General features: G+C 53.4%; 1 protein-coding gene across 4 annotated transcripts in view; it reads right to left on the bottom strand.

The window, feature by feature from the left end:
- Position 1: 1 nt before the first annotated feature.
- The window catches only part of PPP1R13B (protein phosphatase 1 regulatory subunit 13B), a 122,565-nt gene continuing 109,942 nt past the window's right edge, over positions 2 to 12,624 (bottom strand). For all 4 annotated transcript variants that reach the window (XM_050798366.1, XM_050798367.1, XM_050798368.1 and 1 more), the window contains 8 exons: positions 9,230 to 9,399; positions 8,391 to 8,892; positions 6,425 to 7,194; positions 5,491 to 5,628; positions 5,284 to 5,417; positions 3,977 to 4,143; positions 2,243 to 2,442; positions 2 to 1,444 (listed from right to left, as the gene is read on the bottom strand). In XM_050798366.1, coding sequence (XP_050654323.1) covers positions 1,403 to 1,444; positions 2,243 to 2,442; positions 3,977 to 4,143; positions 5,284 to 5,417; positions 5,491 to 5,628; positions 6,425 to 7,194; positions 8,391 to 8,892; positions 9,230 to 9,399 — 2,123 coding nt within the window. In that variant the 3' untranslated portion in view covers positions 2 to 1,402. The remainder of the gene's footprint in view (positions 1,445 to 2,242; positions 2,443 to 3,976; positions 4,144 to 5,283; positions 5,418 to 5,490; positions 5,629 to 6,424; positions 7,195 to 8,390; positions 8,893 to 9,229; positions 9,400 to 12,624) is intronic.

Raw genomic sequence — 12,624 nt, 5'->3', positions numbered from 1 at the left:
CGCCGGGGTGAGACGGGTTTATTGTGCACATTTACACAGCGTCAGCAGCGTTGGGTGGCAGTGGCCACGTTCCTGTGGCCGGGCTGCTCTACAATGGCATTCAGTTTTCTTCACCACACTATGTACAGTCAATGCTCCAGGGTGATGGGCTACAGTGCTGCATCAGTGACTCGATACATTTATACATAAATTACACACAAGACTCATACATGAAAAATAGAGCCTAAGGGCCTGTATTTTAATGAGAAAAAAAATTTCCAACATAGTTCGGGTAGCTTTGAATGGTCTAGTCAAAAAATACTTTTGGTATATAAAAAGCCTGTACGTACAATTCACACCGCAGTGAAGCGTCCTCCTCGCCTCGAGGCTGGGCCTGGGACAAAGGTGGTGTCCTCCCAGCCAGCCCAGGCAGGGAGATCAGCAGAGGGGGGTGGCCCCTGACCCCATCTCCTCTGCCCCAGCTGCTGCCCCTTGGTGGCGGCCCCTCCTGATGCCAGGCACCTGCCATCCTTCAGACACCAAACAGCCCCGTCTACCTGGCCCTGGTCTGCCCTCACGCCAGTCCACCCCCAGCCCCAACCCTGACTACCCTCCGCTGCCACGGCCTCCAGCACCTGACTCCATTCAGAGAACTGAATTTGAGCTTGCAGGGCTGAGAACCACACTGAGCAGCATGAGAGGCTGTAAAATCACAGGAGAAGAGTATACGCTGAGGCTCTTCCGATTGTCACTTGGTCTTAGGGGTCCTGGTGCCCGTGGCGTGGCAGTCCAGCCACAGTGCTGGGCCTGCACAATCAGCCTTTAGGTGAACTGGAACAGGAAGCAGAACCCCCAAGGCGGCCAGGCAGAGTGGCTGCTGGGAGGCATACACGTCGGGCAGCAACACTGGACACGTTTCCATACAGAGGCTCCTTTGGTGATGAAGGGAGGAAGAAGGATCGTGTGTGGGGAGTGTGAGAAAAGATGAGTGTCCGATTCGGTGACAGGAGGCAGGGCTGTCGCAGGGGAGCAGGCCTCACAGCCACGGACAGTGTTCACTGCTGGAGGGGGTGATGGCCTCGGGGCCAAGTCAGTAAGAGCTGTCTTCACTGGCAACCAACTAGGGGTTATGGGACCTTCTTAATGGCAAGAGGGGTGGGTGTTTTGAAAGCGGGTATTTATTTGGATTTATAGTAATTGGCAAAATTCAGTCCTTGGAGGCGAAAGTACCTCTCCCAGTTATGGGCAAACTGGAGAAAGGGCCTCACCTGGAAACTGTAGGATTCACATTGTGGACGCTGTCTGCTGAAGTGAGCACCATTAAGACCATTTTCTAGCTTCAGCTTTCCTGGGAAAACGGCACAATAATCTCTTCAGTGGCTCCTGGTAGCTGGCAAGACCATGCGGTGCTCCAAAAGGAAGTTCAGGCGAGCGTTCGCTGTCGGGGTTTGATCCGTGGATATAGCTGGGAAGCAACGGAGCCGCGTCAGGACAGGAAGCCACACATACGGAGCAGGGCCAGCCAGACCCGACCCCTGCTCCTCACCTCAGCCACCCTGGACAGCCGTGCAGCACCCTTCTCCCTCAGGCCCATGCTCGGCTGCACCTCTATGCTGAGACCCACCCAGCCCCCTTTCAGATGTGCCTCGTACCCCCAGAATATCCTATTTCTCTCACAGCACTTCATGCCACCTAAAGACTTGTGACTGCCTGTGGCTCTCAAGGTCATCAGCTCCCCTGGGCAAGGGTCTCTGCCTGGCTCCCTGCTGTGTTTGCCTGGCCAGGAACCTTGGCTCAACAGGGAGCCCCTGGCAGCTCCGCAGGGCACATAGAGAGAGCAGAGGCAGCTCCCTCTGCCAGAGGACTGATGGAATCACAAGTCCAACACAGAGCTAGCAGCCTGCACGTTCCCACCTCTCTCCTCCGATGGAGAAATTTCTAGGCTGCAGAGATTTCTAGATTGGGGAAAGTGTGGGTGGGGTGAGCTGGGCTGCTTGTTGAAGTTCATCATGAACCGAGCTCATTGAGCTGCCCCTCACTGGGGCACTCGGCCTCCACGCTGTGAGCATGGCCAGGGGAACCTCCTGGGGCCCTGCCTGAGCCTCATGCCAGCACTGCCAAGTAGGCACCTCCCCCTATACAGAGGGGGCTGCTGAGGCTCAGAAAAAGCACAAGCCTCCCTCCCCAGCCCCACAGCATGACAGGACCGCATGCTGTACAGACAAGGACAGCAGGTTTCCCAGTACGTAACCTGAGTGCTCACCCCCAGCAGGTTTTTGGGCACATAGCCCTCCCGGTCTCCAAGGCGAGCCCACCACCACTCAGTCTCGCTTTCGTCCTTGCGCCTCAGGATGGTGAGGGCGTCCCCTTCGTGGAAGGACAGCTCATCACTGTTCTGGGCCTCGTAGTCCCACAGAGCATACACCACACCTTTGTTCATCACACCCAGCTTTTCCTGCACCCCTGGAACCAGAGAGCAATGGTCAGGCCTCAGCAGAGGGTGGCCTGCAGAGAGGGACCCTGCTCAAGGAATAGGACACGGTCATGCTGCTGCCGAGGCTGCTCTCAGCAGGCCCCACAGAGGCCAGCGTGGGAGATGAGAGACTATTGGAGACTAGGGCTCCCACCTGATACCTCCTGACACTTCCCCTGCCCGGCCCAGCTGCTGCTGCTGCTGCTCCTGCTGCTGGCCCTAAGCCCTGCAGGACAGACGGGACAAACGAGCTCCTGAGTCCCAGGGCAAAGGTGTGCTGTTCCTAAGGTGACACTTAGCAATCACAGCGAGAACAGATTTCTAAAGTCACTAACTAGAGCAGCTGTGACTGTGCTTCGATGGCAATGAACAAACTACACACAACTGAGCCCTGACCGAACAGCTACTTGTGGGTCCCTGACAAAGGGCCTTCTGCGGGGACACGGCTTCCGAGGCCCAGTTGTGGTGACCGTGGGCAGCTTCCCCTCCCTCTGGTGGTGCCACTGTGACTGCAGCCTCCTCCTCACACTGGCTGGACTCACCTGGGGGCTGCTGTGCCTCCCCAGCCCTACCACACAGCCTGAGAATTTGTTGCTTGGCTCTGTTGCGGGAGCTTGGGCCAAGGAGGGCATCACCTGGCTATTTTCATGGATAATTTCAACCCTAGGGTCCAGTGTAGGGCACACAGTATGTTCTCAACTAATGTGTGGAATAAGTGACTCGGGACTGTTTAATACTCAGAATAGAGAAGATGTTCCATTGCTTGGAAAATGTGGCCCTGGCTAAAGCAGCTTAATTAGGACATGAGCCTCATTCATCAGATGTTTCCGGGGAATGGCCAGGGCCCCAGGCCACCCCAGGAATGGAGCTGGCCTTGCTTCCGGAAGCAAGGGTGCAAAACATCTATGCAGAGCACAGCCAAGTCATTCTGTTTTCTTGGGAATCTGGCAGAGAATCTTTCTAACAACATGGACTTTCAAACATGTTTTCAGGAATGAAAAAAGGGGCAGTGTGACCTTCACTCGACTGAGACATCCTGGCTGCCCCTGAAGAAGGTGGAACAGCTCGAGAATGCTGTGCTGCCGGGCACGGTGGCTCACACCTGTGATCCCAGCACTTTAGAAGGCTTAAAGTGGGCAGATCGCTTGAGCCCAGGAGTTCGAGACCACCCTGGACAACGTGGCGAAAAACAGTCTCTACAAAAAAAAAAAAAAAGTACAAAAAATTAGCTGGTTGTGGTGGGACAAGGCCGTAGTCCCAGCTACTTGGGAGGCTAAGGTGGGAAGATCAATTGAGCCTGGAAGGTCGAGGCTGCAGTGAGCCATGATCGCAACGCTGCACTCCAGCCTGGGTGACAGAATGAGACCTTGTCTCCTGTCTTAAAAAAACAAACAGAAAGCTGTGCTGAAGCTTCTCTGGCACCTGCCGACTATTGCCATGGCAGTACCATGGCAGTACCACGGCAGTGCCACGGCAGTACCACGGCAGAGAGCACCACTGTGGCCCCAGGCCTCCCCTGCATACCGTATAGAAACTGGGAGCACTGGATGTAGCCTTCCTCCATCTCCTCACACTTGTCTGCAGCAGTTTCAATGTCGCTTATGGTTGAGGCAAAAATGGCGGCACCACTCTCCACCAGCTGTTTGCAGAGGTGAACGCTGTTACAAGAGGCAGCGCAGTGCAGCGGCGTCCTGGAATAGAGCACAGGTGAAGGTGCAGGCCTGGCACTGCCTGTCCTGTAGGTCACGGCCCTCAGAGATTTCCCTCTAAGGAATCTCATGGAAGGCGTTCGCCTTTGTGCCATCAAGTCTCTGTGTTGTTTCTTTAAAGGCATGATTTCCATGAGTCAATTGTTTCAGACCATACATACATTTTGAAAAGGGGGCACAGGGAATGGGTTAAGAAATGGCCAATCCACAGATATTCACGCCACACTGCATGGTGATGTGAATGTACATAATACACTGAAACACACATTTAAAAATAGCTAAGATGTGAAATTTTATGTTATGTGTATTTTACCACGATTCAAAAACAACACAATGACAGCTGTCTAAAAGTTCAAAATAACCCCCACAGGAGACCAATGTGTCTCGCCCAGCAGCATAGCTCCCGAAGGCAAACGGAAATGAACAATGCAACAACCTACATGCCTGACCCAGGGGGATGCCGAGGCTGCTTTTCACATGGAGCATAGAGTGTGAAGAGTTCATATGGAACACATGAAAAGGGGAAGATGGAATGATTCACAGAATGCTTAGATTGCAATGTTAATGATGGGGCACAGAAGGAGCATAACCACAGCCATGTTTTTTTTGTTTGTTTTTTTTTTTTTTGAGACGGAGTCTTGCTCTGTCGCCCAGGCTGGAGTGCAGTGGCCAGATCTCAGCTCACTGCAAGCTCCGCCTCCCGGGTTCACGCCATTCTCCTGCCTCAGCTTCCGGAGTAGCTGGAACTACAGGCGCCCGCCACCTCGCCCGGCTAGTTTTTTGTATTTTTTTTAGTAGAGACGGGGTTTCACTGTGTTCACCAGGATGGTCTTGATCTCCTGACCTCGTGATCCGCCCGTCTCGGCCTCCCAAAGTGCTGGGATTACAGGCTTGAGCCACCGCGCCCGGCCGCACAGCCATGTTTTTAACAAAATCATCAAGAGAAAAGGCTGGAAAGACAGGCAAGGAAACCCTGGCAACAGCTATCTTTTAAGGATGAAATGATGGGTGTTCTTGCTCTAATTCTCTTCCGTGCTTCCTGTTTGTCTAGAACATGCATGTTTTCCTTATGTAAAGTAGGGAAAGTAAATCTCTCCACCCCACACCCCCACAGGGCCTCACCATCCATCACTATCAGCAGCATTCACGTTGACGCCAAAGTCCAACAGGAACTTCACGATGTGATGGTGGCCAGCGCAGACGGCGTTGTGCAGTGGGGTGATCCCTTCATCGTTGGGCTTGCTGGGATCTTCCACCTAGGACACATGGCCTGTGAGTGCCCGCCCCCTCGCCCCCAGCAGCGTGCACTGGTCCCCAGCTGCAGCTCACCTCGTAGATGATCCTCTGCACCAGATCGAACTCTCCTTCCAGAGATGCGTCTAGAAGCAGTGCCAGGGGGTTAAACCGGACTCTCAGCCCATGCCCTGTCCGCTCCGAGTTGGGCTTCTTCAAGTTGGTCCGCTTGCTCTGTTGGGAAGGAAGCAAGCTTTCCAGTTAGAGCTGGTCCACTAAAGTCTAAGAACCCACGCCTGCTGCGAAAGAGTGGTGAGAGCTAAAGCCCAAAGACAGTGGCTCTGTGAAGCATCCCTGGTGTGGCAGCAGTAGCAGCACCCAGGTGACCACCTCAATAAGGGGCAGGGCCACTCTATGCTCACTATAAGGGAGAGCACTGCCCTGGGGCCTGAGTCCCTGGCTCACTCACAGAGGGACACGGTTGTGTTTGAGCTTCTGGCCACTCCTCGGAAGACCCTGTGGGAGGGAGGGTGGCGTGTGACTGCCAAGTAGCTGATGGGAGCCAGCAGCTCGTTCCTGCCCACATGCGATAGGGTTCTTCCCGCTACGGCACCAGATCCTAGTGGAGAAAACCCCACCGAGGGTTCCCTGAGATGGCGCCTGGCTCCCTCTCTGCTCCATCAACACTGACCTCCCACCCAGGGCCTTTGTCTAGTTGCTTCTTCCCTCATCTCTCTACAAGACCTTCAGGTGCCAGCGACAGCTCCCCTTCCTCAGGAAAGCCTCTGGAGCTCCCTGACCAGCTGTCTGGAGCTCCCTGGCCACATGCACAGTGTGGCCAAGCCCCATTTGTCATGCCTTTTCATGCCCCATTGGTCTGTGTGACTGTCCGTCCTCCCCACAAGACCTAACTCAGGGACATCCCTGGTTCTCACTGCTCCCAGCACAGCCTGACCAAGGGAGGACCCCAGAGGTCCTAGTTGCATCAATGACCAGGAAGGCCAGGCTTTGGTCTAGCAATGACACCCACCGTGGAGGTGGCAGGAGGGTGGCTGGCAGGGGGAAGAGGTGCTGGAGGGACCTGCTCTTCCCCTGGAGATGGGGCCTCGACCACAGGACTTGGGATCTGCTCCGTGGAGGGGACCGTGGCCACATTGTTGTTATTGTCCTCCGCCGGCTCGGCAGTTTGGTAGGTGGTTTGCGGACAGATGAGCTCCTCTGGTTCGGGGGAAGGTAACTCATTATCATTGGCATCTGACGACGGGGCAGGCTCGGCGGGGAGTGGGGCTGTAGGCTGGGCAGGGGGGGGCTCTTCCAGGTTTCCATTGGCATTGGTGTTTCCATTGTCCACATCGGCCAAGGTGCCCATGAAGTCCTGGGAGGGGCTGGGCTGGTAGAAAGGGGTGCCCTCCATGCCGCCGGCCAGGGTGTTGAAGCGCTGGTACAGCAGCTTCTGGATGTTGGGCCCGCCGGGGCCCTCGGGCTCTGTGATGGAGCTGCGCTTCTTCAGGGGCCGGGGCGCGTTGGCCAGCTTCCGGCGGAGGGCCTCCAGGTCCGCGTCACTCTGGTAGCGCAGTGGCGAATGCACGATGGGCGTGAGCTTGGTGGGGCTGAGTGGCCGTGGCAGGCTCTCCACGGTGCTGCCATCTGTGGGGGCGGCGGGGCCGTCCTGCTCGGGCTCTTTCTCAGCACTTTCTGAGGGTGGCTGAGGCTGTGGTGTGCCCGTGGACAGCGACCCGTGAAGAAACGGCAGCGGCGATGGAGATGTTGAACCCGAAGGTAAAACAGGCTTACCATACACTGCAAGAGACACAAAGGACAGAGGCAATTTCGACCTCACTGCAGAGATCTAGTCATACACACCTATGATTACACCAGAGGCAGGCTCCTGCAAAGAGACATATATACATCTGCTGCTGTTCTTCAATTCTCATTTCAAATCTCTGAGGAAACCTCCTCCTCCTAGAGCCTCCACTGACTCCTTCTGAAAGGTGCAGTGCCTCTCTTATGTGTCGGTTTTTATATTTGGGTTTCCAGAACTGGAGCTTTTTCAGAAGAAAAAAATAGGTTGCTAACCCAACTTTCCCGCCGCAGACAAGCCTGCCTGTCTTCTGGCCAAGGAAAAAGACAAAAACCACTAAACATGCATCTGATTCTCGGACTAACTCAGGTGACGGAGAAACACGCGCCTCCTCAGAGCAGGAAGGTTTTACCTGGAAGTCCAGGAGCTCTTGAGAATGGTCTAAGCCTTTCCCACCATGGCCATAACCCTCCCCACAAGGGAACACTGCACCACCACCTGGGAGGTCCCTGTGCAGGGAGTGACCAGGCACGTCCAGGAATCCCTCAACTATGAGTCTAGAAGCTGCAGCCAATGCCCAGGAATGTCTAAGGAGGCCCTAACCTAGAACTGACCCGCGGCTTCCTCCCATAAGAGCTGGAAACACCATCGGCCTCTGTGGTAGGTGTGGAACTAAGCTACCTTCTCTCAGCTGCCTTCTTAGAACATCTGAGCTCCATAACCCAAACCAAGGCTTTCCTCTCCTCTGGGCTATGGGGGAGGCTCCTAAGCAGCAGATGCCCTCCTTAAATTGCCCATGCCCAGGGGTTGGGTTCAGCCACTGCCAGGAGGGCCAATGGTCAAGGCCACCCTCTGCTCACTGGACAGCTCCTGGCACAAGTTACCATGGAACAGAAGGAAAAGAGGAAATTCTCAACATCTCACCCTTCCTGCAGCTGGATTTCCTAAGTAGCACAGGGAGGTGGCTGCTCAGACAGGAAGTCAGAGAACCGTGAGCCATCTGCAAAACGGCCTCCTCTATGCATTCCAGCTTCCATTCCCTTCTCCCACTGACACCCAAGGCTGTACTTTTACGTAAGAATTAAGTTTGACCCTAAATAGCACATGGCCCAAATATAAAGATATGCATTAGTATTTTCTTAATTAAAAGTATAATTTTCTAGCCCAAGAAAAGGAGAGTATAAACCCACTCTACCTGCTTTAACTGACTTATTTAAGGCGCTGTGTGCTGCCGGCTGGTAATTCTTAGGTGGTGTGGCTTGCTGGAGGTACATGGAGTATATGGAACTTGAATTCACTGTCTGGGGTCCTTTCCTGGGAGACTGTGGCCTTGATCCTTTATCGGCCAGGAAGGGCCTAATGGCCACTGTCAGTGGGAGTTCAGGCTTGCTGTCCCCAGCTGGAAATGCAGGTGGTCCCGCTGGCGGGTACGTGGGACTTGGCGGTACAGAAATCCTCTGCTGAATCTGTTGTGAAGAGCCTGGCTGGGGAGCACTGCCTGTGGGGGGCAGCAGGGTGGGCCTCTGTCGACTTGGCAGGCCTGCATTGGGCCTGGGCAGGCTGCCTTCCTTCCTCCTTTCCAGGGAGCTTGTCGACCCAGGACCCAGAGGTGTGGGACTTGGGTATGTCCCATAGCTTGGAGGCAGCTGTTTGCCTACACCCGGGATGGGAGGTGGCACTTTACCCATCTCGGTGCCCTAAGTTTAGGTGTTAAGAAGAAAAACAAAGTCACCCTTTGAGCAGTTAAGCATATTTCCACCCACATTCCCGAAAGAATACACAGTAGGATTTGTAATCCGTCAAATTGGCTGGGACCAGGGCATGGGGCACACTGTTGAGCTCATTGCCTGTCTGCAAAAGTTCTGACCGAAAGGTGTGTGTACTCATGGGCCGCTCAGGCTCTTGGCGCCCAGTAACCCTCTCAGGACTTCGGGTGTTGTCTGGACAATAACAGGATTAACTTGCCTCCTGACAAGTCATACCCTTTAGATTAGTACTAAGGCAGAAAAGAGCTCTGTTGAAGAGCTTGCCTACCGGCTTCTCCGCGGCTCCCAGTGCTGAGAAGGGCACAGGCTGGCTGGAGACGGTGCCCTGCTTGACAGACCCCTCCACGCTCGGATCCTTCCAGTCTGCACCAGCCACCTGCACTGGTTTCACTGAAGAGCTAGAATTCTGTTTTAATGTTGGCCAGTTTCCATCATTAGCTTGAAAAGAACACAGAACTTAAGTAAAACTATTCTTGATGTTAGTTGAACCAACCTAAGAATAACACCCTGCCAGAAACAAAAACAGCACTGGGACATCCCATTCTGATGCTGATCCATTAACCAAGTGGTTGACCACCAGCCACATGCACAACTGATCTCCTCCAGCGCCCACAGACCCGTGCACAAGACCAAGGGATGGGCTCTGCTGGCAGCTCACTGCCAATGCCCAAATCGCCTCAAGTGTTAGCAGAGACTCACGCCAAACCAAGGTTCCACTGGTGCGGGCCCGGGGCTGCGCCCTATTTCAACACAGGTCAAATCCATTACATTAGCACCACCAAATAAAACAAGCACTGGCCCTTACTTTTGAAACACTGTTTATAAACACAATTACATAGAGCAATAGAAAAGATTGATCTTTTGACTTCATAACAGGTTTGACCTGTAGCACTTTCATTACTGAGATAAAAAGTTCTGCCCTCTAAGGTCACTTATGATCACAGGAGGCCCATGCAAGTCCCCACTGATGTGCGTAGCAGGAGGAGCAGGCTATCGTTCTGTTGCAGTGATTAGAAAGCCAGTCATCAACCCCAAGTTTTTAGGAAAGCCACTGAAATGATACGTTCTTTATGGAGTATTTTCCAAACTGAAAAAGGGTGCAGAAGTGTCCCCTGGTAACACAGGACCCCTCACAGTGGCCTAAAGTCCATTACAACACAGGTTCCTGGGTTTTCTTTCACAGGAACAGGTGCTGAAGTGAACTAAAGTGTTCAGCACTTCCAGCGCCACCAGCAATATGGGACAGACAGAAATCAGAGGGACTGTTTTGGGCCCTCCTGGCAGGAACAGCACATCCCCTTCCCTATCCCATCTGCCAGCACAGGCAACTAAGCAGCAGCAGGAAAATGATTGGTCCTCACAACAACGCTTGAGCCAGAACTCTGGACTCATAGAACATGACAAGGAAGCTTCCCAACTGCACTCTGAGCGCCTGGGCAACAGAGGGGCCCACCAGCCGCAGCCTCACATGGCTGGCTCCTAAGCCAAACCGACCCGATGCAGCAGCACTGCAACCCCAGCTGCATACACTGCTGGGCTGCTAAAGTATGACGCTGCTAAACATCACTGCTGGCTCCAGGCAGCAGCTTCTGCGACAGCTCTAGTCAAGCCCCGTGGGTCCTGGCGAGGCATTCCAAGGCCCCTGGACCAACGGCCATCTTGCTCCGTGTGGCCTGGAGGATGTGTGTCCAGAAACCTGCAGGCTCCCCAAGAACAGGGCCTGTGCTCTCAGGGTCACAGGGAATGTGGCTGTCCAGCTGCTTCAGAAACCACCCAGCAACAGGAAGTTTTATGGAAATCAGCCATAGTGGGGACCAAAAAGCAATTTTCTCCTTTCTTCAGAACAAGGCAAGAGATATAGAAGGAAAATCACTTATTTTCACTGTAGAGGAACAATTATCTTTTAGTATGACTGTAAAACTAAAAGCCTCATAATAAACTCAGAAAATTATCTTAATTTTGTAAAAACAAACAAAAAACCCTCCAAAACAAAACCCATGCTATGCCAGCATCTGTCCCTCGGTGTCACACCCTTTCTGAGGATGGGAGGGTACATGTGGCCCCACCCAAACTCCGTACCTGTCTGTTGAAGAAAGGGACAAATTATGTTTGTGTGGCATCTTTTTCAAGTCTAGATGTGATGAGCAGACCTTTGTCAGTTTGGAAAAACAAGTGACAGTTGATTTTGTACATATTAAAGAGGACATAGCTTCCCACTAAGCTTGTCAGCCAACATACGGTTTACAAATGGGCTTGCAGAGGGCCGCGAGGAGCCATAGTTAGGCCCGACGTCGAGGTCTGACACTGTCCATGAGCTGGTCACTCTGGGTTTACTGTGGCCATCTGTGTGACACAGAACCAGGACAGCCAACAGCGAGGGATTAGAGTCCCTGCCAGGAGGTTTCACACCCCAGCTCCACCTCTGGGCTGAGCTTCTGTCCCCACTCTGAAGGTGAGCACAGGTTTCCTGTGTCCATGACTTTAAACCACAGCAGAGACTAGGACCACGGCTTTGTGAAGGCATTTCCTTCCTGCAACCCCTTGAGGCAGCACAGCAGACACCAACAGGGATGGGAAACAGCAGATATTCTCAGCTTGGGGAGTTTTTCAAACGAAGTCAGCAGAGAAGTAGCTGGCTGTGCTAATTACCTCCCACTGGAAACAGACAAATAGCTACTCCTACCACAGGGTGGTTAAAACTATAAATAACAGCTTAGCAGAGCAAGCTGTAGTTAGGGGTTCATGCCAACCCCACACTTTATGTGGCTGCTGAGACACGGCCATAAGGGATCTGAGTGGGGGCTTGTGGCTCACAAGGGCTGGTGATGGCCTTCTCTTCTGGAGTTCAGAACAAGCCCCAAGCTCCCCAGTGGGGGCAACAGATGTGTCGCTGTCCCTCCTGGGGGGCAGGCAAGAGAAAATGAAGCAAACAAAGATAAGCACAAATCCACCACCAATGCTGAAAAGGGGGCTCAAAACACAGGCCTGATGGCCAGAGAGTTAACAGTACTGTTTTCATAAATGAAGGCGTGTTTCAATACATCAGGACAGGGATTCCTGACGCCGTGTGTTAAGGGAAATGTGTCAACCCCAGTCATAAAGTCTTACTGCAAGGAAGTCCCAACACTTTTAATGCATTGGTTGAGAAACAGACTCTCCACGAACAGCTTGCCCTCTGCTTGGCAGGGACGCCACCCGTGGACTACACTGGAGCACGGAGCTGGAGGCCCAAGTCCATCACACAGTACCATTGTGAGGTCAAGACCAAAGCAATGATGTGTGGACTTTGATCAATGAGGACAGAGCTCTGTTTGTAGGGGCAGCCCCTCCACCTGGCTGGCTGCAGCTGAGTTGTGGTGAGGCATCCATGCCGGCCCTCAGTGTCCTCAGGGTAACTAAACCTGCAGTAGGAGAGGACACTTGTGGGTCAGCTTTTTTTTTTTTTTGAGATGACGTTTCACTCTTGTTGCCCAGGCTGGAGCACAGTGGCACGATCTTGGCTCACTGCAAGCTCCGCCTCCTGGGTTCAAGTGATTCTCCTGCCTCAGCCTCCCGAGTAGCTGGGATTACAGGTGCACGCCACCACACCCAGCTGATTTTTGTATTTTTAGTAGAGACGGGGTTTCACCATGTTGGCCAGACTGGTCTTGACCTCCTGACCTC

This window comes from Macaca thibetana, chromosome 7, assembly GCF_024542745.1.
Source record: "Macaca thibetana thibetana isolate TM-01 chromosome 7, ASM2454274v1, whole genome shotgun sequence".
In the NCBI taxonomy this organism is placed as follows: domain Eukaryota; kingdom Metazoa; phylum Chordata; class Mammalia; order Primates; family Cercopithecidae; genus Macaca; species Macaca thibetana.
The sequence above is the reverse complement of the archived record's forward strand: the minus strand, read 5'-3'. Positions and strand labels throughout refer to the sequence as shown.